Source organism: Chaetodon auriga, chromosome 3 (assembly GCF_051107435.1).
Source record: "Chaetodon auriga isolate fChaAug3 chromosome 3, fChaAug3.hap1, whole genome shotgun sequence".
In the NCBI taxonomy this organism is placed as follows: Eukaryota; Metazoa; Chordata; class Actinopteri; order Chaetodontiformes; family Chaetodontidae; genus Chaetodon; species Chaetodon auriga.
In genome coordinates, this window is record NC_135076.1 from 21182879 (window position 1) to 21198781 (window position 15903).

The 15903-nt window shown below is 42.4% G+C and overlaps 1 protein-coding gene across 1 annotated transcript; it reads right to left on the bottom strand.

Moving 5' to 3' along the window:
• Positions 1-716: 716 nt before the first annotated feature.
• On the bottom strand, positions 717-15249 carry rorca (RAR-related orphan receptor C a). Its single transcript, XM_076726091.1, has 10 exons — positions 14894-15249; positions 8891-8976; positions 8582-8723; positions 7988-8428; positions 7759-7880; positions 7113-7245; positions 5714-5821; positions 5473-5583; positions 4439-4551; positions 717-4333 (listed from the first exon to the last, which is right to left on the bottom strand). The coding sequence occupies exons 1-10, from the start codon at positions 14898-14900 to the stop codon at positions 4172-4174; spliced, it is 1425 nt and encodes a 474-aa protein (XP_076582206.1). The 5' UTR covers positions 14901-15249; the 3' UTR covers positions 717-4171.
• Positions 15250-15903: the final 654 nt, after the last annotated feature.

The following is a 15903-nucleotide window of genomic DNA, read 5'->3' on the forward strand; positions in this document are numbered from 1 at the left end:
ATACTATAGTACAGGATAGGAGTACAAATGTGTATTTTTTGTAACTGGGGACACATTGTAACCACAGAGAGGGGAGAAGGAAATCTGTCATCTGACTAGATTGATTGTTTTCCAATCTCCCATTGGCTGTGAATACACAAACTTATCTTACCAAGAATGAAAAATCATTCAAGCACCCGCTTGGGTCTCTGAACGGCTATCATCGACCATATGGTGGTAATAATACACTGCATGCTTTTACGTATGTCGACTGGAATGATGAAAGGTAGGGAGAGTGTCAGAGTGACAACTTCTAATATAGACCTAAGGCCTTAGTAATTATAGTGCATATCCTGCATATTATGTCAGCATGGTGTATAATTACTCTTACAAAATGAGCTATGTGAACGGCATCTATGATACAGATGAAAGAGGTTACTGAGGTTATTGCAATATACAGTAACTACACTCATCTCAATGAATTTGTCAGAAAATACTATTTTAATCCCCTTTTTTCCTTGGATGTAAAAGTGCCCTTATCTGTATGCATCATCTGACCAAAAGAGAAACGCCTCAGAAGTAATGAAGGTTAGCTGAACTGTTTTTAATGAAACTGTGATAAATATATTATTTAATGTGGAATAGAACATGTTTATTAACAGAACAAACTGGTTCATCTGGAAAGATGACTCTGAGTGCACTCAGTTTAAATATACATAACACGAAGCCACAACAACTTTTAATTGTAAAAAGACTTTTATTACATTCTTAAATCCACATATTGTTTCACCATTGTGCAATAACACTTTACTGTGTTAAAACCTCTTGGGCTTTATATCCATAACATATCATAAATTATTTCTTATTAAAATCTATATTGATTTAATAACAATAATAATCTTAAAATAGAGTGAACATATCATAAACAGAAGGATCATGACAAAAGAGAGACTTTTAGGGAGACATCTTTAAAAACGCTCTTTAAAAAAATAGAATTACATCTCTCCAAGACAAAAAAAAAGGACACTAAACTGATGAGAAAAAAACAAACAAACAGTACATATAAGGAAAAAAAATTAAGAAACAAAAGATCACAACAAAACCAACACAAGATTCAGAGATTATAATCCATCTTTTATATTTATTTTACTATATTTACTTTTTTTTAATATCCTATTTCATCTATGACTCAAACTCAAAAGAAAGTCTTGCAATAATGATATTAGACAGGGGTAAAATCTTTGATACTTCTGAAATCAAACATTCACAAGAACATGTACTGTACACAGTGATCAAGGTTTTAAGGTCTTCTATGTTGGTGCAAGGTGTCTTGCTAGCTAGACTAACTGCAGACACTGTAGGACAGAGAGCCCAGCTATCTCCCTGAGTAACTCTAAACAGAAATGTACGTGCAGATCTTAAGTGCTGCCCCCTTCAGGCCTGCAAAAACTAGAACCCCGATTCCAAAAAAGCCTTTCCAGGATGCCCCTTTCATACCCAATCGTGATACTCTCACCTGCATGCTGTTGCATCAAATTCAGAATAAGCATATATTTACAAAAATCAATGAAGCTGATGAGGTAAAATATTAAACATACTGTGTTTGTGCTGTTTTAAATTGAGTGCGTGTCGAAAAGGATTTGCAGATTATCACGTTCTGTTCTATTTGTTTGACACGGCGTCCCAACTTCTTGGAATCGGGGTCGTATAAAGAACACTGACTCTTTTGGAATCAGCATGTCTAACATTCGAGGACTCGACGCACAAAGTATTGCACTTTGTTACAATCTGTATGTCATCTGGCCGTGTCAGCTGACAGCTGACCTGTGTAGTGGTTGGCTGTGTTATTTGGTACATTATAATCTAAACAACATTACTTGTTGCGCTGCGAGGTTATCTGTGCTGGAGTGCTTATGAAATATTAACTGTAATACATGGCAACTGAGGCCCAACATACTGAGAACAATGGGAAAGACATTATTGCACAATCCCACTATGCCACTGTCGTACGTACCCAGAAAAGGGCAATACCCCTTCATACTATGAGATAATATAGTGTACGGTAAAAAAGCACTGTCCCAGCAGTGCAAAGCAAACCTGGCTACGTTAAATAGAGCTCCGACATATGTCGCGTGATTGTCTGAAAATGCTTAACATATAGGTTTTAAGAAGCAAGGTTTTTGTGATTACTACTATTCTTTACTTGTATCTTCTTTAGGATACCGGTAGAAAGTCACTTATTTTAAACAGAAATCCAATACGTCCCCTTACTGTGGAGAAAAAGGTTTCATCTGGACACACCCTCGTGTGTCTCCGGAGACTTTTCCTCACATAGATCTGTATCTAAACAGGACTTCCTGGACCTAAAGGCATGAACTGCTCTCAAATGACAGAAAAGCAGGCAGAGGATAGGTAGTATAAGTAAATCCAGCATTCATCTTGTGTTTGTCTTCTGTCCAGTTTTAAGAACCTCAGAATACATTTTAGAATAGTTCAGTCAAAACTGGCCTTCAAATTTCACCACTAATTGTTATATTTTTAAAGAAGCTCTCGTATGGAACGCTAACTCAGGGGGGTAGCTGATGGCTCTGTCAACCCTTTGCTGTGCCATGTAGTGTTTGAAGAGGGTGAGGTAGTAAGGGAGTGGGGAAAGAGGAACAGAGGGTTAAATTAATCAGAACACCTAGACTGGCTGCAACAGCGCAGTCTGCCTGACCCCGAAGCAGTGAGAGTTGGCGCAGACAGTAAATCCCCTCTAACTGATGTCTAAGGAGCTTAAATAACACCAGCACCCACCTGCTCACTCTCCATTCTTTGCCCCTCATCCAACCTTGTAGGTGGCAATGCGATAACTGTCACATTTCAAAACATCAAAGTTCATTTTTCGTCTTTGCTCCAAAAGTCTTTTTGAATCTGCTGGTTGAGACGCTGCTGGGTGGTTTGGGGCGATGGCACTCTTCCGCGGAGGGGGACTGAGAATGCTCCTCCATGACAGCACAGAACCCCCACAGTGGTCGGCTGCCCAGCACCTTGTTCATACAGCTTATGTAAGGTGGGAGGGCGTACTGAGCCTTTCCGGCAGTCTGAATGCAAACCCGTAAAATCTTGTGCCAAGTGTTCATTTTGGATTCTAACAAGGACTCATAAGTGCTAATTATGAACTGGGTTTTCTTTTCAGAGCAACTATTTTTCCATCCCAGACCTGAGCACACTACCCTGCTCCTCACTCAAGATGAATGCACGGCTGCTCTTGTCTTAGATGATTACATAGGTGTCATAAGGAACATCTGAAAATACTTTCACAATACCTCTGTGATTCTCTCACTCTTGCTATCGAAGTGGCATTTGCAAAGGGAAAAGGTATTAGGACTGAGGTCACTGATTGCAATAAAAAAAAAAAAAAAAACTCACTTACGTCAGTGTCTGAGTGTGCTAGTAAAAATACCTACAAAGATCAGGATAAGTGCTATGTTTTGTGCTCTGTGTGCAAGAGTTTGTAGGTGCATGGCGGCAGACACTCTTGAGTGTTTGCTCACGATTCACATGAATTAAAAAAAAAAAAAAACCCTGTCTGTCTGCGAGTTTGATCATGGTCCCTTTAAACAGTTTGTTCATATGTTACAAAACTGCAAAATATGGGCGCTACCAAATATATTGAATGAGACAATAAACTGTTACTAGACTGACAACTGAAACAGGCATCGTTACTGCAAATCTCTGCAAAGTGGCTGAGGATTTTAAGTATGTACATTCTGTATCACGCCGAGGGCTGTGCTGAACGGTTAAGGGGAAAAGGGGTACATTCAACAATAGCTTACAGGAACTGTGAGAACGGTGAAAGTCAAATTTATATTTGAAAGGAATTCAACATGATGAGAGGTTTAAGGTCTCGTCATAGAAAAATATTTTTGAGAATACAAATTATGTAGGCTACTCTTTAATGATGTCTTGAACTCCGTAAAAAAGAGGTAACATGCACTGAGTACCCAGCAGCAGTTCCTGCAGTGTTACGTTGAAGCTGAATGGACTAGCCTGCAGGGTGGGAGGTGAGAGGAGTGTGTCCTAAAGTGTAGCGTGCAGGATTGTCATTGAGCTGCTGGTTGCTTTTGCCTCAGCTGGTTGCCACATTTTTATCTCCCCCTCCCTACACCTCAATGTCTCTATTTGAATCACGCTGTTTGGCTAAACGACGCTAGCCCTCTGTGGAGTCTGGGAAGGTGATTTCACTGCCAAAGACTTCCCTGTACAGAGGAGGAAAGGTATACGCTGTCTCAGGGTGGACCAGACGGAAAAACTCCAGTTTGTCGATGTGAAGGTTGCAAATGGACTTCATGACGGGAAGCTTTGACACCATCTTGAGGGGGAATACAAAATCGCAAAGTTAAATTAGGGAAAAAAGAAACAATTTAATGTGAGTTTTTTTTCCTCCAAATTTCAAAGTGAGGCAGCAGCTTTGTACCTTGGCTAGTTTCTCTTCTGATGCGCCCTCTTTTTGTAGGCAGCGCTGCAGAGCCACGTAGACTTTCTCCTGCAGCTTCTGTACCTTCTGAACATCTGTCAGCCAGGGCCGGTCTGTGGGAAATGACAGTGACAAGACGTTGTCAGGTTGCCAGTTGAAACCGTATCTGGTTTACAGTATACAAAGGTTTCAAATACAAGGTCTGGACTTCCTATGCTTTGCATAACTGCGGACCATATTTCAAGGCATTTTGTTACTTTTTAGACTGATTTCCTTCAGGGTAGCCACCGGCTTCACAACACAATAGAAATGAGTTAGCAGACACATGAAACTTGTCTGAGATAAGTGATTCATCATAAAGCCTTTTCAAAATGTCAGTTATAACAGGATTGCTTGGTATTGCAGTTGTCAGCAGGGATCATTTTCAAACCTGTTCTTGTTGGAGTTTTTATGACTCTTCAACATCTAAGATTTAACAGTAGGCTGCCTCTGCGTCAACTCTGTGTAAGCCCATATTCATACTCTGCTGTAATGAACTGAAATCAACATCTGACTGCAACGGAGGAACGTAAAAACGCATGTTATGCTTTGGAAAACGGCCACCAGTAAAGTAAATTATACAAACTTTGCATCGAAAAATGCAAATGCGTGGCCATGATCCTTTCTGCGGTTTCACACTGGGACTAAGCCAACATCCTGTCAGTGGCAGTACTGTCGTAATGGGTGAAGCATTGCTGATGTGGGTGTGTTATGAATTTTCAACTGATGATATGCCAATTTAAAATGATTTAAAGTCTGGCACGGCAACATCAGTAAACGAATGTTCCTCCTTTACTTGCAGGATCTCTGGATAGGACGTGTGAAAAGTATCAAACAACTGTAAAGTTTCCTCTACAGGTTTATTTCATCAATTTAGTATGAGTGTAAATACCACAGCGAGCAAGCGTATAGCACTTTGCACATCTGATACACAAATGTACGTACAAGTGTCCCTGAGAAAGATAAATCTAGTTAAATAAATGACATAATCTCACCTGGTGAGAGCAGCACAGCAGCACTGAAGAGAGCCATCTCTTCCTCAGACATCTGTATACGGCTCAGGCTTTTAGCCAAGTCAAACACTGCATTCACGAGGTCGTCACAGCCTGGGGGGGGGGGGGGGGGGGAGTTAGCATCAGAACTGAAACTACTGACTGTGATTATTTTGATGCAGACGAAACAGATACATCTGAAATCTCCTGCTCCTCATTTCATCAAGCTTGTGTATCGACTCACCGAGAGCTTTGAAAAGCTGAGCAGTGGCAAACTTCCCATCAAAGAGCAATGTATTATTTATGGGGTTATAGGCCCGACACATACGGATCAGAAGAACATCCATGCAGCCTGAAGACAAACACAAAAAATACAGAATAAAGGGTTAGCAGCGTATATGTACACATATAAATAGTACATATATAAATAGGGCTGAAAAGTAATAACAGACGAAAAAGACTTTTGGTGAGTTTTTTTTTTGTGTATTTTACGAAGATTTAATGAGGCAATTAAGCTCGTTTTAGTTCAGTCAAAGGGAGAAGCTTAAACTCAGAAAGTGTACAGTTGTAGGTTTTTTGTTTAATAAGGAAAATAGGTTTCCGTTCTTGACATTTTGAGTTTGCTGTGGTTACTTATTAGACTAAAAAAGCTATTTCTGAAGCAAATCTTAGTCAAATCTGTCTCGATTGTATAAAGATAAACATTTACACTACATTTACATTTACGTTCACATTTAGATATCACTTAATGAGTGAACTATGTGCGACAGAGTAATTGTCACCTATGACACCATGTAATCAAGTCAGACAATCACACGTGTCATTGGTTCACACCTGTCATAGAAAATGTTCCTTCCTGGAAACTGTTGAGTTGAACATATGATGTTGAAGATTTGACACCTTAATAGTGATGACAGTCGGAGGAATGTTTTTTCTGTTGGATTGTGTTGGTAACTACATTGACAAACCTATAATCGTCTCCACCCTTCAGGTCTTAACCAGGTTTAGCAAACAATGTTTGGGTGTGTACATCTTTTTCTCACCTATGCTTTCTGATTAAAGCGTCTAATTAGCCTATTTAAACACCTTGAGAGAACACCTTTGCGTGCGTGCCCTCGTTTCTTACATCTTTATAAAATGACAACAGAAAGTAAGTCAGCTGCCACTGAAACCCATTAATCTCTTGTTTTGACGGACTTCTTGTTTTGCTCGTCTCTGAAACCCATACATCGATTTCAAATGTCTGACATATGAAGTAATAGATCACACGTCTGTGATTCATAAGATGAGGCACTTCACAGCATGACGGCCAGAGGAGGCACAGTAGAGGGATTAAAACAAGGCCAGTCATTCTTCACAAACAGGAACAACCGTACACCTTTTCAAGGCTCTCTGCTCGCATGTGACAGCTGAACTTAAGTCAGCTATCACATGAGGGTAATATACGGTTCATATGACAACAGCTATCAGTACACAGATAAAAGTTTGCAAAGTAATAAACATGCACAAGCCGAGCTGGCTGTCTTCCTGAAGGCACATCTGCTGTAAAAACAGCTCCTGACTGTTACCATATGTGTCGAAACACAATGTGTACAACTGATTTTAGACTGCAGGGTGTGTGTGCGCTGGTGTCATGCACTGACCTGCTTTGAGGAGGATAATCTGATCGTTCTGACAGAGGTCCATGAAGCCAGAGATGCGCTTGGCAAACTCTACCACATACTGGATTGCATTGGTGATGTGAACGGCACATTGTTGCCACATCACCTCAGCTGACTGAAAGAGGTAGAGACAGGGAGGCTTTCATGAGAACTGCAACAGCACACAAGTTATATTGTACTCTGATGATTCTGTGGTTATTTAGACATCAAGAATTGTTTGTGTGAGGTCCGCTAAAAGACTTCCTGACCTACAGTCACGATCATGTTGGCTGCATCCCCAGTAGCAAATGTGTGATAAAAATATTTGCATTTACAAACCCCACTGTAAAAAGGACTATGGTGACAAAAAAAGAGTACTTCTATTTGTTTCAGGGACACAAGGTTACAAACTGAAAACATTCCCCTGTGAACCTTGTACAAGATAACAAAGCAGCACGATGAGCCAAACTATAGTGATATAAAAAATCTTTTATGTGTGACTTTAGACTTTAGACTGTGCAGAGTACTTCACAACATATTTAATTTGAGCAAATATCAATCGTGTGGGCAGACGGTGGAGATTTTCTAGCCCTGTTCTTGGAATGTGTATAGGTGAGGCTGTACTGTCATATGCTTATATCACACATACCTTGGTCTGGTATGAGCGTGTCTCTTCTGGGCTGTACAAGGTCCACGCCATTCTCTTCAGCTCCTCTGTGCTGTACTGGCTCGTCTCAACATGAGACTTCATCACACTCTGAGTTATACGCTCTGAACAGATGGAGAGTTTGCAATCAGATTCATGTTGTTTGTGATCCAGTCGCTTAGATTTACGGTTCAACCACACAACAGCAGCACAGGACAGGATTTATACTGACCTATCTCAAGTAGGGAGCAGCCCTCAGGCAGCGGGTTGAGGATAGCATGTGAGAAGAGTCCGGAGTCGTGCAACAGCTGGTACTCGTGCTTGATGCTGTGGTTGCCATCTACAAAGTCCAAGTTGGTCTGCTCTGGTGAGCTCTGAGAGGATGAGCTGCTGCCTGCGCTGCCGCACAGCATGTCCAGGTTGCAGTAGTTTCCACCTGCATCCTCAGGGGTCAGCGGCAGGTCGAACAGCAGGCCTTCTGGCAGTGTGGTGATGTCGTCCAGGTCGCTGAGCGCGGTGCTGGAGCCTCTTCTGTGGGTGCGGCCGTGGTCGGCCATGTCGCTGTTCTCCTCGCGCACACCGAGCCCCGCACACTCCTGGGACTGCTGGTGCTTCTGGACCTCTGCATACAGGCTGTCACGCTGCTTTTTGGACATCCGACCAAACTTGACCGCTGCAATGGGAGGATGTAAAGACAAGAATTAAACATTGAAGAAGGAATGGTCTAGGTCAAACAAGGATCACATGACTCATTCAACATGATAAGCAGAAAGTGGGAGGTGGAAACTCTGAGTTAATTAAATATAGATCGAGTCGCTGAACTCACCATCACGGCTCATGCCCAGGGCGAGACACTTCTGCAGCCTGCAGTGCTGACAGCGGTTACGGTTGGTCCGGTCAATGAGACAGTTCCTCTGTCGTGAGCAGGAGTACATAGCATTGTTCTGCTGGCTGCGTCGAAAGAAACCCTACAGACACAAAGACACACACACACACACACACAATGCGAATGAGTGGTAAACAATGTGAGCATCTAAATGCTTTGATTAAACGGAGTAGAGCAGTGACATCAACACCTTAAAGCAGTTTAACCACTGTAACTAACACCTGAACAGGGAGATGGGTGTTAGCTCACCTTGCAGCCTTCACAGGTGATGACACCATAGTGGATCCCTGATGATTTGTCCCCACAGATTTTACAGGGAATCACTTCTATTTGAGCTGGAGAGAGAGACGAATGAGGAAAAAAAAAATCAGTGACATAGCAAAAGACTGAATTAGGTACATAGAAACAAAAAAAAAAATGGATTTATTGAGAAATAATATGACCAAATACTGTTTGCTGTCATTGCATGATTAATCAAGAACAATCACTGACAGATTGATGGATAAATGAGAATAACTGCTGCAGCCCTTCACAGCATGTGAGGGGATGTTATCCATCTCAGCTGTTATGCAGCTGCATCAACATATTTTAAAGGGCTCTGTGATTTCCTCCATGCAGAAAACACAGATGGAATTTGATAATGACAAAGGAATCACTTGTAAAACTCAAGGTTTTCACCACAATTGTAAGCTTTTTTTTTTTCACAGCGCCAAAGCGGAAGGAGTGGAAAAAAAACTGTGCTTCTATGTTTTGGTGACTCACACACAAACACTCAGAAGTGCAACCACATCGGTAGTTCATTGAAGACTTTGTGGGTGTATGTGAGGAGTCAGATATTCTGTTGGAAAAAATTAAAAAGCTATGTCTGTCTCTGGTCATAATCAACCACCTGTATCTGACAAGTAAACATGTACTGCCCACTGTTTGATACAGTCAATAAAACACCTCGGTCATATCAAATGAGGTAGGCTGCTTCTCATAAATCAATATTTAGATTTCTTGCTGCAGGTACACTCGCCTGTTTCGGAAATTCTGGTTATTTCGTGATAGTCAAATGTTAGAAGGCTTTGGAGAAACAAAGGAAGTGTCCAGAACACAGAGGATGCCGTGATGGCCAAAGTAAACTGCGTATATGTTGTGCACCTTGTGTTGATTGTGGAAGCCTGAGCCTTCTTACCCAGGAACAGCCTGTTCTTTTCATTATGTTGTTTATCTAAGTAGCTGGGCCTCCTCAAGCCCAGAATAGCAGGTCAATTGCATTAGCTGAGGCCCGGGGTTATAAAGTTTCACAGCTCCTTCTTTCTCCTTCGCTCTTTCTCCAGGATGAACAAACTGTTAGCGGGTTAACAAAGCCATACTGCTGTCCTGAACCCTCCAAGGCCGACAATTGTAGCCCACAAAACAACTGCAACTGACTGTTACTGCGTGGACCGTGTGAGGATTTGATTTGACTCTGGCTGCAGGGTGTGCCAAACAATCTCTAAACCACTTTTGTTGGGTCACACGGGGCATTAGGTAACCTGTAAATCGCACCGGCGGATTTAACCCGCCATCACTGCTCTTCAGAAAATTGCTGTTTTCTAACGGCTCTTTTATAAACTACTCACAACCGACCAATCGCATGAGTCACTCTGTGTGGGGACAGACATGCGTCACACGCCGAGTCGAAGCTAACGAGGTTAGTGACATTACCCTGAAAATCCTTCAACATTGTCCTTCCACAAAGACTCTCTGTAGAGCGCAGGTGACATATTTGAGTGTTTCGGTTGGGTAGAACTCCTAATGGCCAATGCAACTGAGGGATATAAATAAATAAAGGGCAACGGAAAAAAAAAAAAAAATCCCTTTCTCCACTGCTCCCTTTATCGCTCCCCCTCCAGAGCCTCACCCCGCCCTTCAGCCTGTTATATAACCACCGTCTGGCCGCATTCCATGAACACACTCATTCAAAGGTGGTTGTCTTGCCAACGGTGTGACGATCCTCCCTCTACCCCCCCACCCCCCCCACCCCCCGGCGCTCCCATTGGCCACCGAGCAAGCAGCTTTTTCTGTGACTCGCCGCCTCACCTGCCAGTCAGCTGAGCGGCACCGTCAGGCCCAGGGAGCAGGAGCTGCTCCACTGACACAGTTTCACATTGGGCGAAGGGGGGAGGTGCCTCACAAGGAACACAACCTGCTTTCTTGCAGGTTTAACGTGCATTCAAATATGACTTATGAAATATGTCATATTAATATGAAAGGAAGGGCGGAGGGTGGGGCTCCCCTTTTTGTTTTGGAATGAAAACTATGTCACATTCGATGACTGAAAGATGGGTGACCAGCTGAAACCAAAGTGCCCTGCTGGAGATTTTACAACTTGTGTAACATCTGGAAATACTTCCAAAAACATACAGTACAGTAAGCTGCAGCAGGGGGAACAGTCGTCGCTAATAGTAGCTCTCAACTTGTTGCAGCATGACAAGTATTTGAGTGAAATTTCAGCTGTGTTTGAGCTAGACCATAAATCTATTTTTACTCTGGTGCAGTTGGCCGCCCAGAGATTCCTTCTGCCGTCTAGATCTACCGACAAATAAATGCTGCACAAATCACAACACAGCGATGTATGACGGCGCGCAGAGCCCTTATTACACAGCGGTGTCGGACAGCTAAAACAGCCTACTGCACGAACACTAATTTTCTGGTGTGCTGCCTTGCAGCGTCGGCCTGAACAACAGTTTCTTTATTTAGAGCATTTTGTTCTGAGACAAAATGTCCTTAAACACCAGTTATGTGGCCTTAAATACTACGAACGTCTGTTAAAAGAAGCTGCTTGTTTAAAGACAATAATCTCTGTATCGTAGACAGAACGCAATCATAGTTGAATGCTTAACTTAAACAGCATCCAGTATATATTTAAATGAGAAAAAGACAGAGTCTGAAGTTGAAAAACCCATCCAAACATAATTGCTATTACACGAAGCATCTTCTTACATAAGAGCTAAAACTAAGACACTCAAAACTGTGGTGATTTAAAGGTGATTTCTGTGTCAGTCAGTCAGTGTGTCAGTGTATCTCCACGGGTCAGCACTTCTCTTCATTAGTGCTGTAAACCCTCCGCATTGGGAGACTTTGCCCTCTCATCCCTGCTAATCAAACAGAGTGCAAGGTCCTGTTTGACTTGCACTTTACGTTTACATGACATACTGTATGCTTAACCTACATTCACCGTCAAAGTTAGCGGTTCTTTCAACAAATATCCAGTACTGTCCTCTGTCATTCTCTCTTTTTACATTTCCCCAGAGCTTCGACTACCATGTGTTTTCCATATAGCTACAGTATGTGAACAGTAACGACAGCGCTTCTCTTATTCTCCGCCCACTGACCTACCTGGAGGACACAGATAGTACAAAATGTCCCGACGCTAACCCCAAACTCTTTAAAAATGCACTGCAGGTTTATGTAATTACTCAGCAGGTGCAATAGTAGTGGAATGAGAGGTAATATGGAACACAGCATCAAAGTAAGACTGAATAGAAAGTATTTTTGTGCGTTGTAAGAAATGTTTCAGCCAAAAAACAGAGAGAAGAGCTCTGCAGTAAAAACTGGGAAATGCACACTGCCCATTACTGGAGACCAGCAATGTCATGGTGAAGACATTATGTATGACGTGAGACACACATCGCTGCAGATAATATAATGCAAATTTAAACTAATTAATTGATGAGATGTTTTCCCTTTCCTTGTGACTGAAATAGTTCCTTTGGCATAATGTAATAAGCATTATGTATGCACACCTTTCAGACAGTCTCGAGGACGACAATAACATTTCCATATGCACACATCATAAAAGGGTTCAGCAACACAGCTAAACCAAACAGCAGAAGACGGGAAACTGTTTGCACTTTGCTTCTTTCCCTTTCTTTTTTCCTGTGTACTTCTAGTTTTATGATATGGATAATCCCATTGTTAAATAGCAACATGCAAACTGGGTAATTTGACAGCTAATCTTGCCTTGCAAGCAATTTTGTCATCTCATGAATAAGATTTGCTATTCAACATACATGTTTACACCCTTCTCTGACAGTAAATATTCACATGCTGAACAACAGTTCTGCGCCTGCCAAGAAACCAGGCTTCACACTCTGCGCCTCTGTAATCCCTCACCATTGATCAGAGGAGATAAAGTGCATTCACTTGATCACACTGTTTGTGCAGCTCCAAGCCCAAACCCAAGTGGGCCTCCGCAACACAAGACCGAGGAATTCAGTTCACAGCATGTAATTTTGCATGCTGCTCCGAACCGCAGGAACAAATTTAGGACCATGGTGCAACAATCACAGTCGCCTTGAATTAGAATCTGTTTAGATGTAACTTGCCCTCATGCATGCTTGGATTATAGATATGGCCTATCAAAACAACTTTGCCTTAAGATACTGCACAGAAAGTATATTTTTATGCAATCATGGCTGCAATGAGCTGTGCGCATGGCAGAAAGAAACAGATCCATGCCACCGCTTTGCCCGCATACTAACATGCAGGCTGGCTGAAGGGTAAAAGCTTTGGACGAGGGGAATCTTAGCGTGCAGTTGTCAGAGAGAAAGGACACCTTGACACATACTGTATCTCACTGTGAACTTGCCCAAGGCTGCACACTAAACAGATAGTGGCTTCGGGGCTGAGCTCAGCACAGCAGTGGCCTTGGAGTCCAGAGAGGGGGCCTTTTCCTGTCTACTGCTGCCGTACCTTTGATCCTGGGCGAACTGGGCTTTCTTATAAGGATTCAGCTCTGCACATCATTAGAGTGCTGAGACACAGTTTCCCCCCTCATACAGTAAATTAAACTGCTGACTGGGGATGACTTTGAAAATAAGTCAGTATTTTCACAAAATCAGATTGACAAGTCGGGCTTGACTGGAGCCACACGCACTCCGGTTGATGTAAGTAACTTTAGCTGACAGAGGAAACTGAGCTTAACTGAACCCTGCTGTGCTTCATGGTTACATGTGGGCTTGCTGTGCCCATATCCTGCTTGTCACAGCGGTGCGTGGCTTTGCCCTCGCAACACCACAAATCTGATCATGTTTAATGGTTAAATCCTGAGAACCATGAGTGAAGCTATACATAAACAGATATATATTTTTAAACATTTTGGAAATAAAATCTTAGGCTTTTTGTAATGCATCTTGCAAGGTGCCTTCAAATCAGGCTCTTCCAGTGCAGCTTGTATATCTTGAGTCCTTTAAAGAGGCACATCCCGGCCTGACAACTGATTTAAATTATTATTTTAAAGTTGTCTCATCAGTCATGACGACAGACCATGGTGCTCCACCCGCACAGACACACACACACACACACACACACACACACACACACACAATTACTGTAATCCTCAATGACAGAACTAGGTCAATGGAGCACCTCCTCTCTCTCTCTCTCTCTCTCTCTCTCTCCCCCCACACACACACTGGCCGCCATACTGCTGACGCTAAAAACAAAAACACGCTGGCCGATGAAGTGACAGTAAAACACACCACCAGTGCTTTAAGGCACATTAAAACAAAATTAAAGAACAACTGAAAAACGAACAATAGTAAAATTAAAAATAGTGAAATTATAAAACTACCGGCTGGATCCTGTAAAAAGCTTTTCTAAAGTGCAATAAAATACATTAAACAGAAAAAGGAGGAAAATTTGAGAGAAGGGGAGTTTTTGTTCAGCATAAACAACCCTTGCCAGCAGATCCAACAGACTTTCATGCGGCTTGACAGCCTCTGAATCACTCCGCTCACTCCCTCCCTTCCCTCTCTCTTACATAACTGGAGTCGCTCTCCGGTGAAATGGAGTCAACGCAGCTACAATACAGGGGAAAAAAAACTAAAGAAATGCACAAATGCCTTCACAGTTTAACTAAACACACTCATGTGTAGACATCTGCATATAAATATTTACACCTATATGCTATAATTAAAATAATGGACTTTTAAACATCCCGATATGTGTCTTATTGTATAACAGCAACTTTGAACGTCCTAAACGTGACATATGCAGAACGTACAGCCAAACCCGAATAAACCCATAAATCGGTTTTTCTTTCCTTCTGTGATGCAATCTGCTGCTTCTTCCAGCGCGCGCCTGCAGCCTACGCACTTCGGACTCAAAGCAGTGCTTCGCCACAGCGAATGAAACTCAGAAGTTGAGCGATTTGCACAAACACAAGACGGTTGTGAAAAAAGAAAGAAAGTCCAACAAATGTCATAATTTCCACAAACTCACCTCTCATGTCGGCGGTGAAGTGCGGCCAACTCTTTAAGTCATGCAACTCCTGGTGGGAACGAACACAAGATAGACGGAGCGCGACGAGTTCTTATTTGCTCCAAAACGGAGCAGCTGGAAACTGTTACAACAGCAAATCCTCATATGGATTTTCTGCCTTTTCTTCAGACGCTTATTTACTTTCTGCCCTCCGCCAGAGGTGCTGTTATGATAAAACACCGACGAAATAATAACACCGCAGCGGCTCCTCGTCCCTCAGCTCTGTCCTCCTCTGTGGCTCGCAGTAACCTAGTTTCGGCGCGTGGACTACACATGATCCTCACCCCGCGGTCCGCCCGCCTCGTGCCCCGTGAGCTGACGCGCGCGCGCCACCCTCCGCGCGCTTTAAGGAAGCGCTCGCGTGCGTGGGAAAGTGTGGCAGTGTGTCAGTTCAGACCGAAGAGTGAACCGGCGTGGGAACTGTTTAATAACAAGCGCAGAGTTTTATGTGTTGGATGAGCCCTCAGTGTTTTATTTTTATGTCCCACCACTCCCCTGCATAAAGGAACTATGGTACACTTTATAGACAAATATTACAAGGAAGAGCTCCCAATGATAGCCATTAATTCATAGACTATAAAATACTGGACTTGAGATTTATAAGCAGACTTAAAGGGCCACCCTATGCTTTTACATGTTTTCAAACAGGCTACGATAAACCATATAAAAATCAACAGCGGTGAGCAGCTCACTGATTGAATCAAACCTTCTTTTATTTTCTGGTACTTGTGATAATGCAAGGGAAATTACACAATAGTTTAACTTTGATCCAGTACATTACAGCAAATGTTGCAGCAGTACATTTCAGGATATATTACACAAAATTCCTGTATCTGAAAGCTGATTTTTGTGACATACTGAAATGAATGTCGACCAGTGGACACACATATGGAGGAAATGTGCATTTGACAAGCTATAAAGGCATATGGTGGCTATAGATATTATGAAATGACCAGAGTATAGGAAAGCTA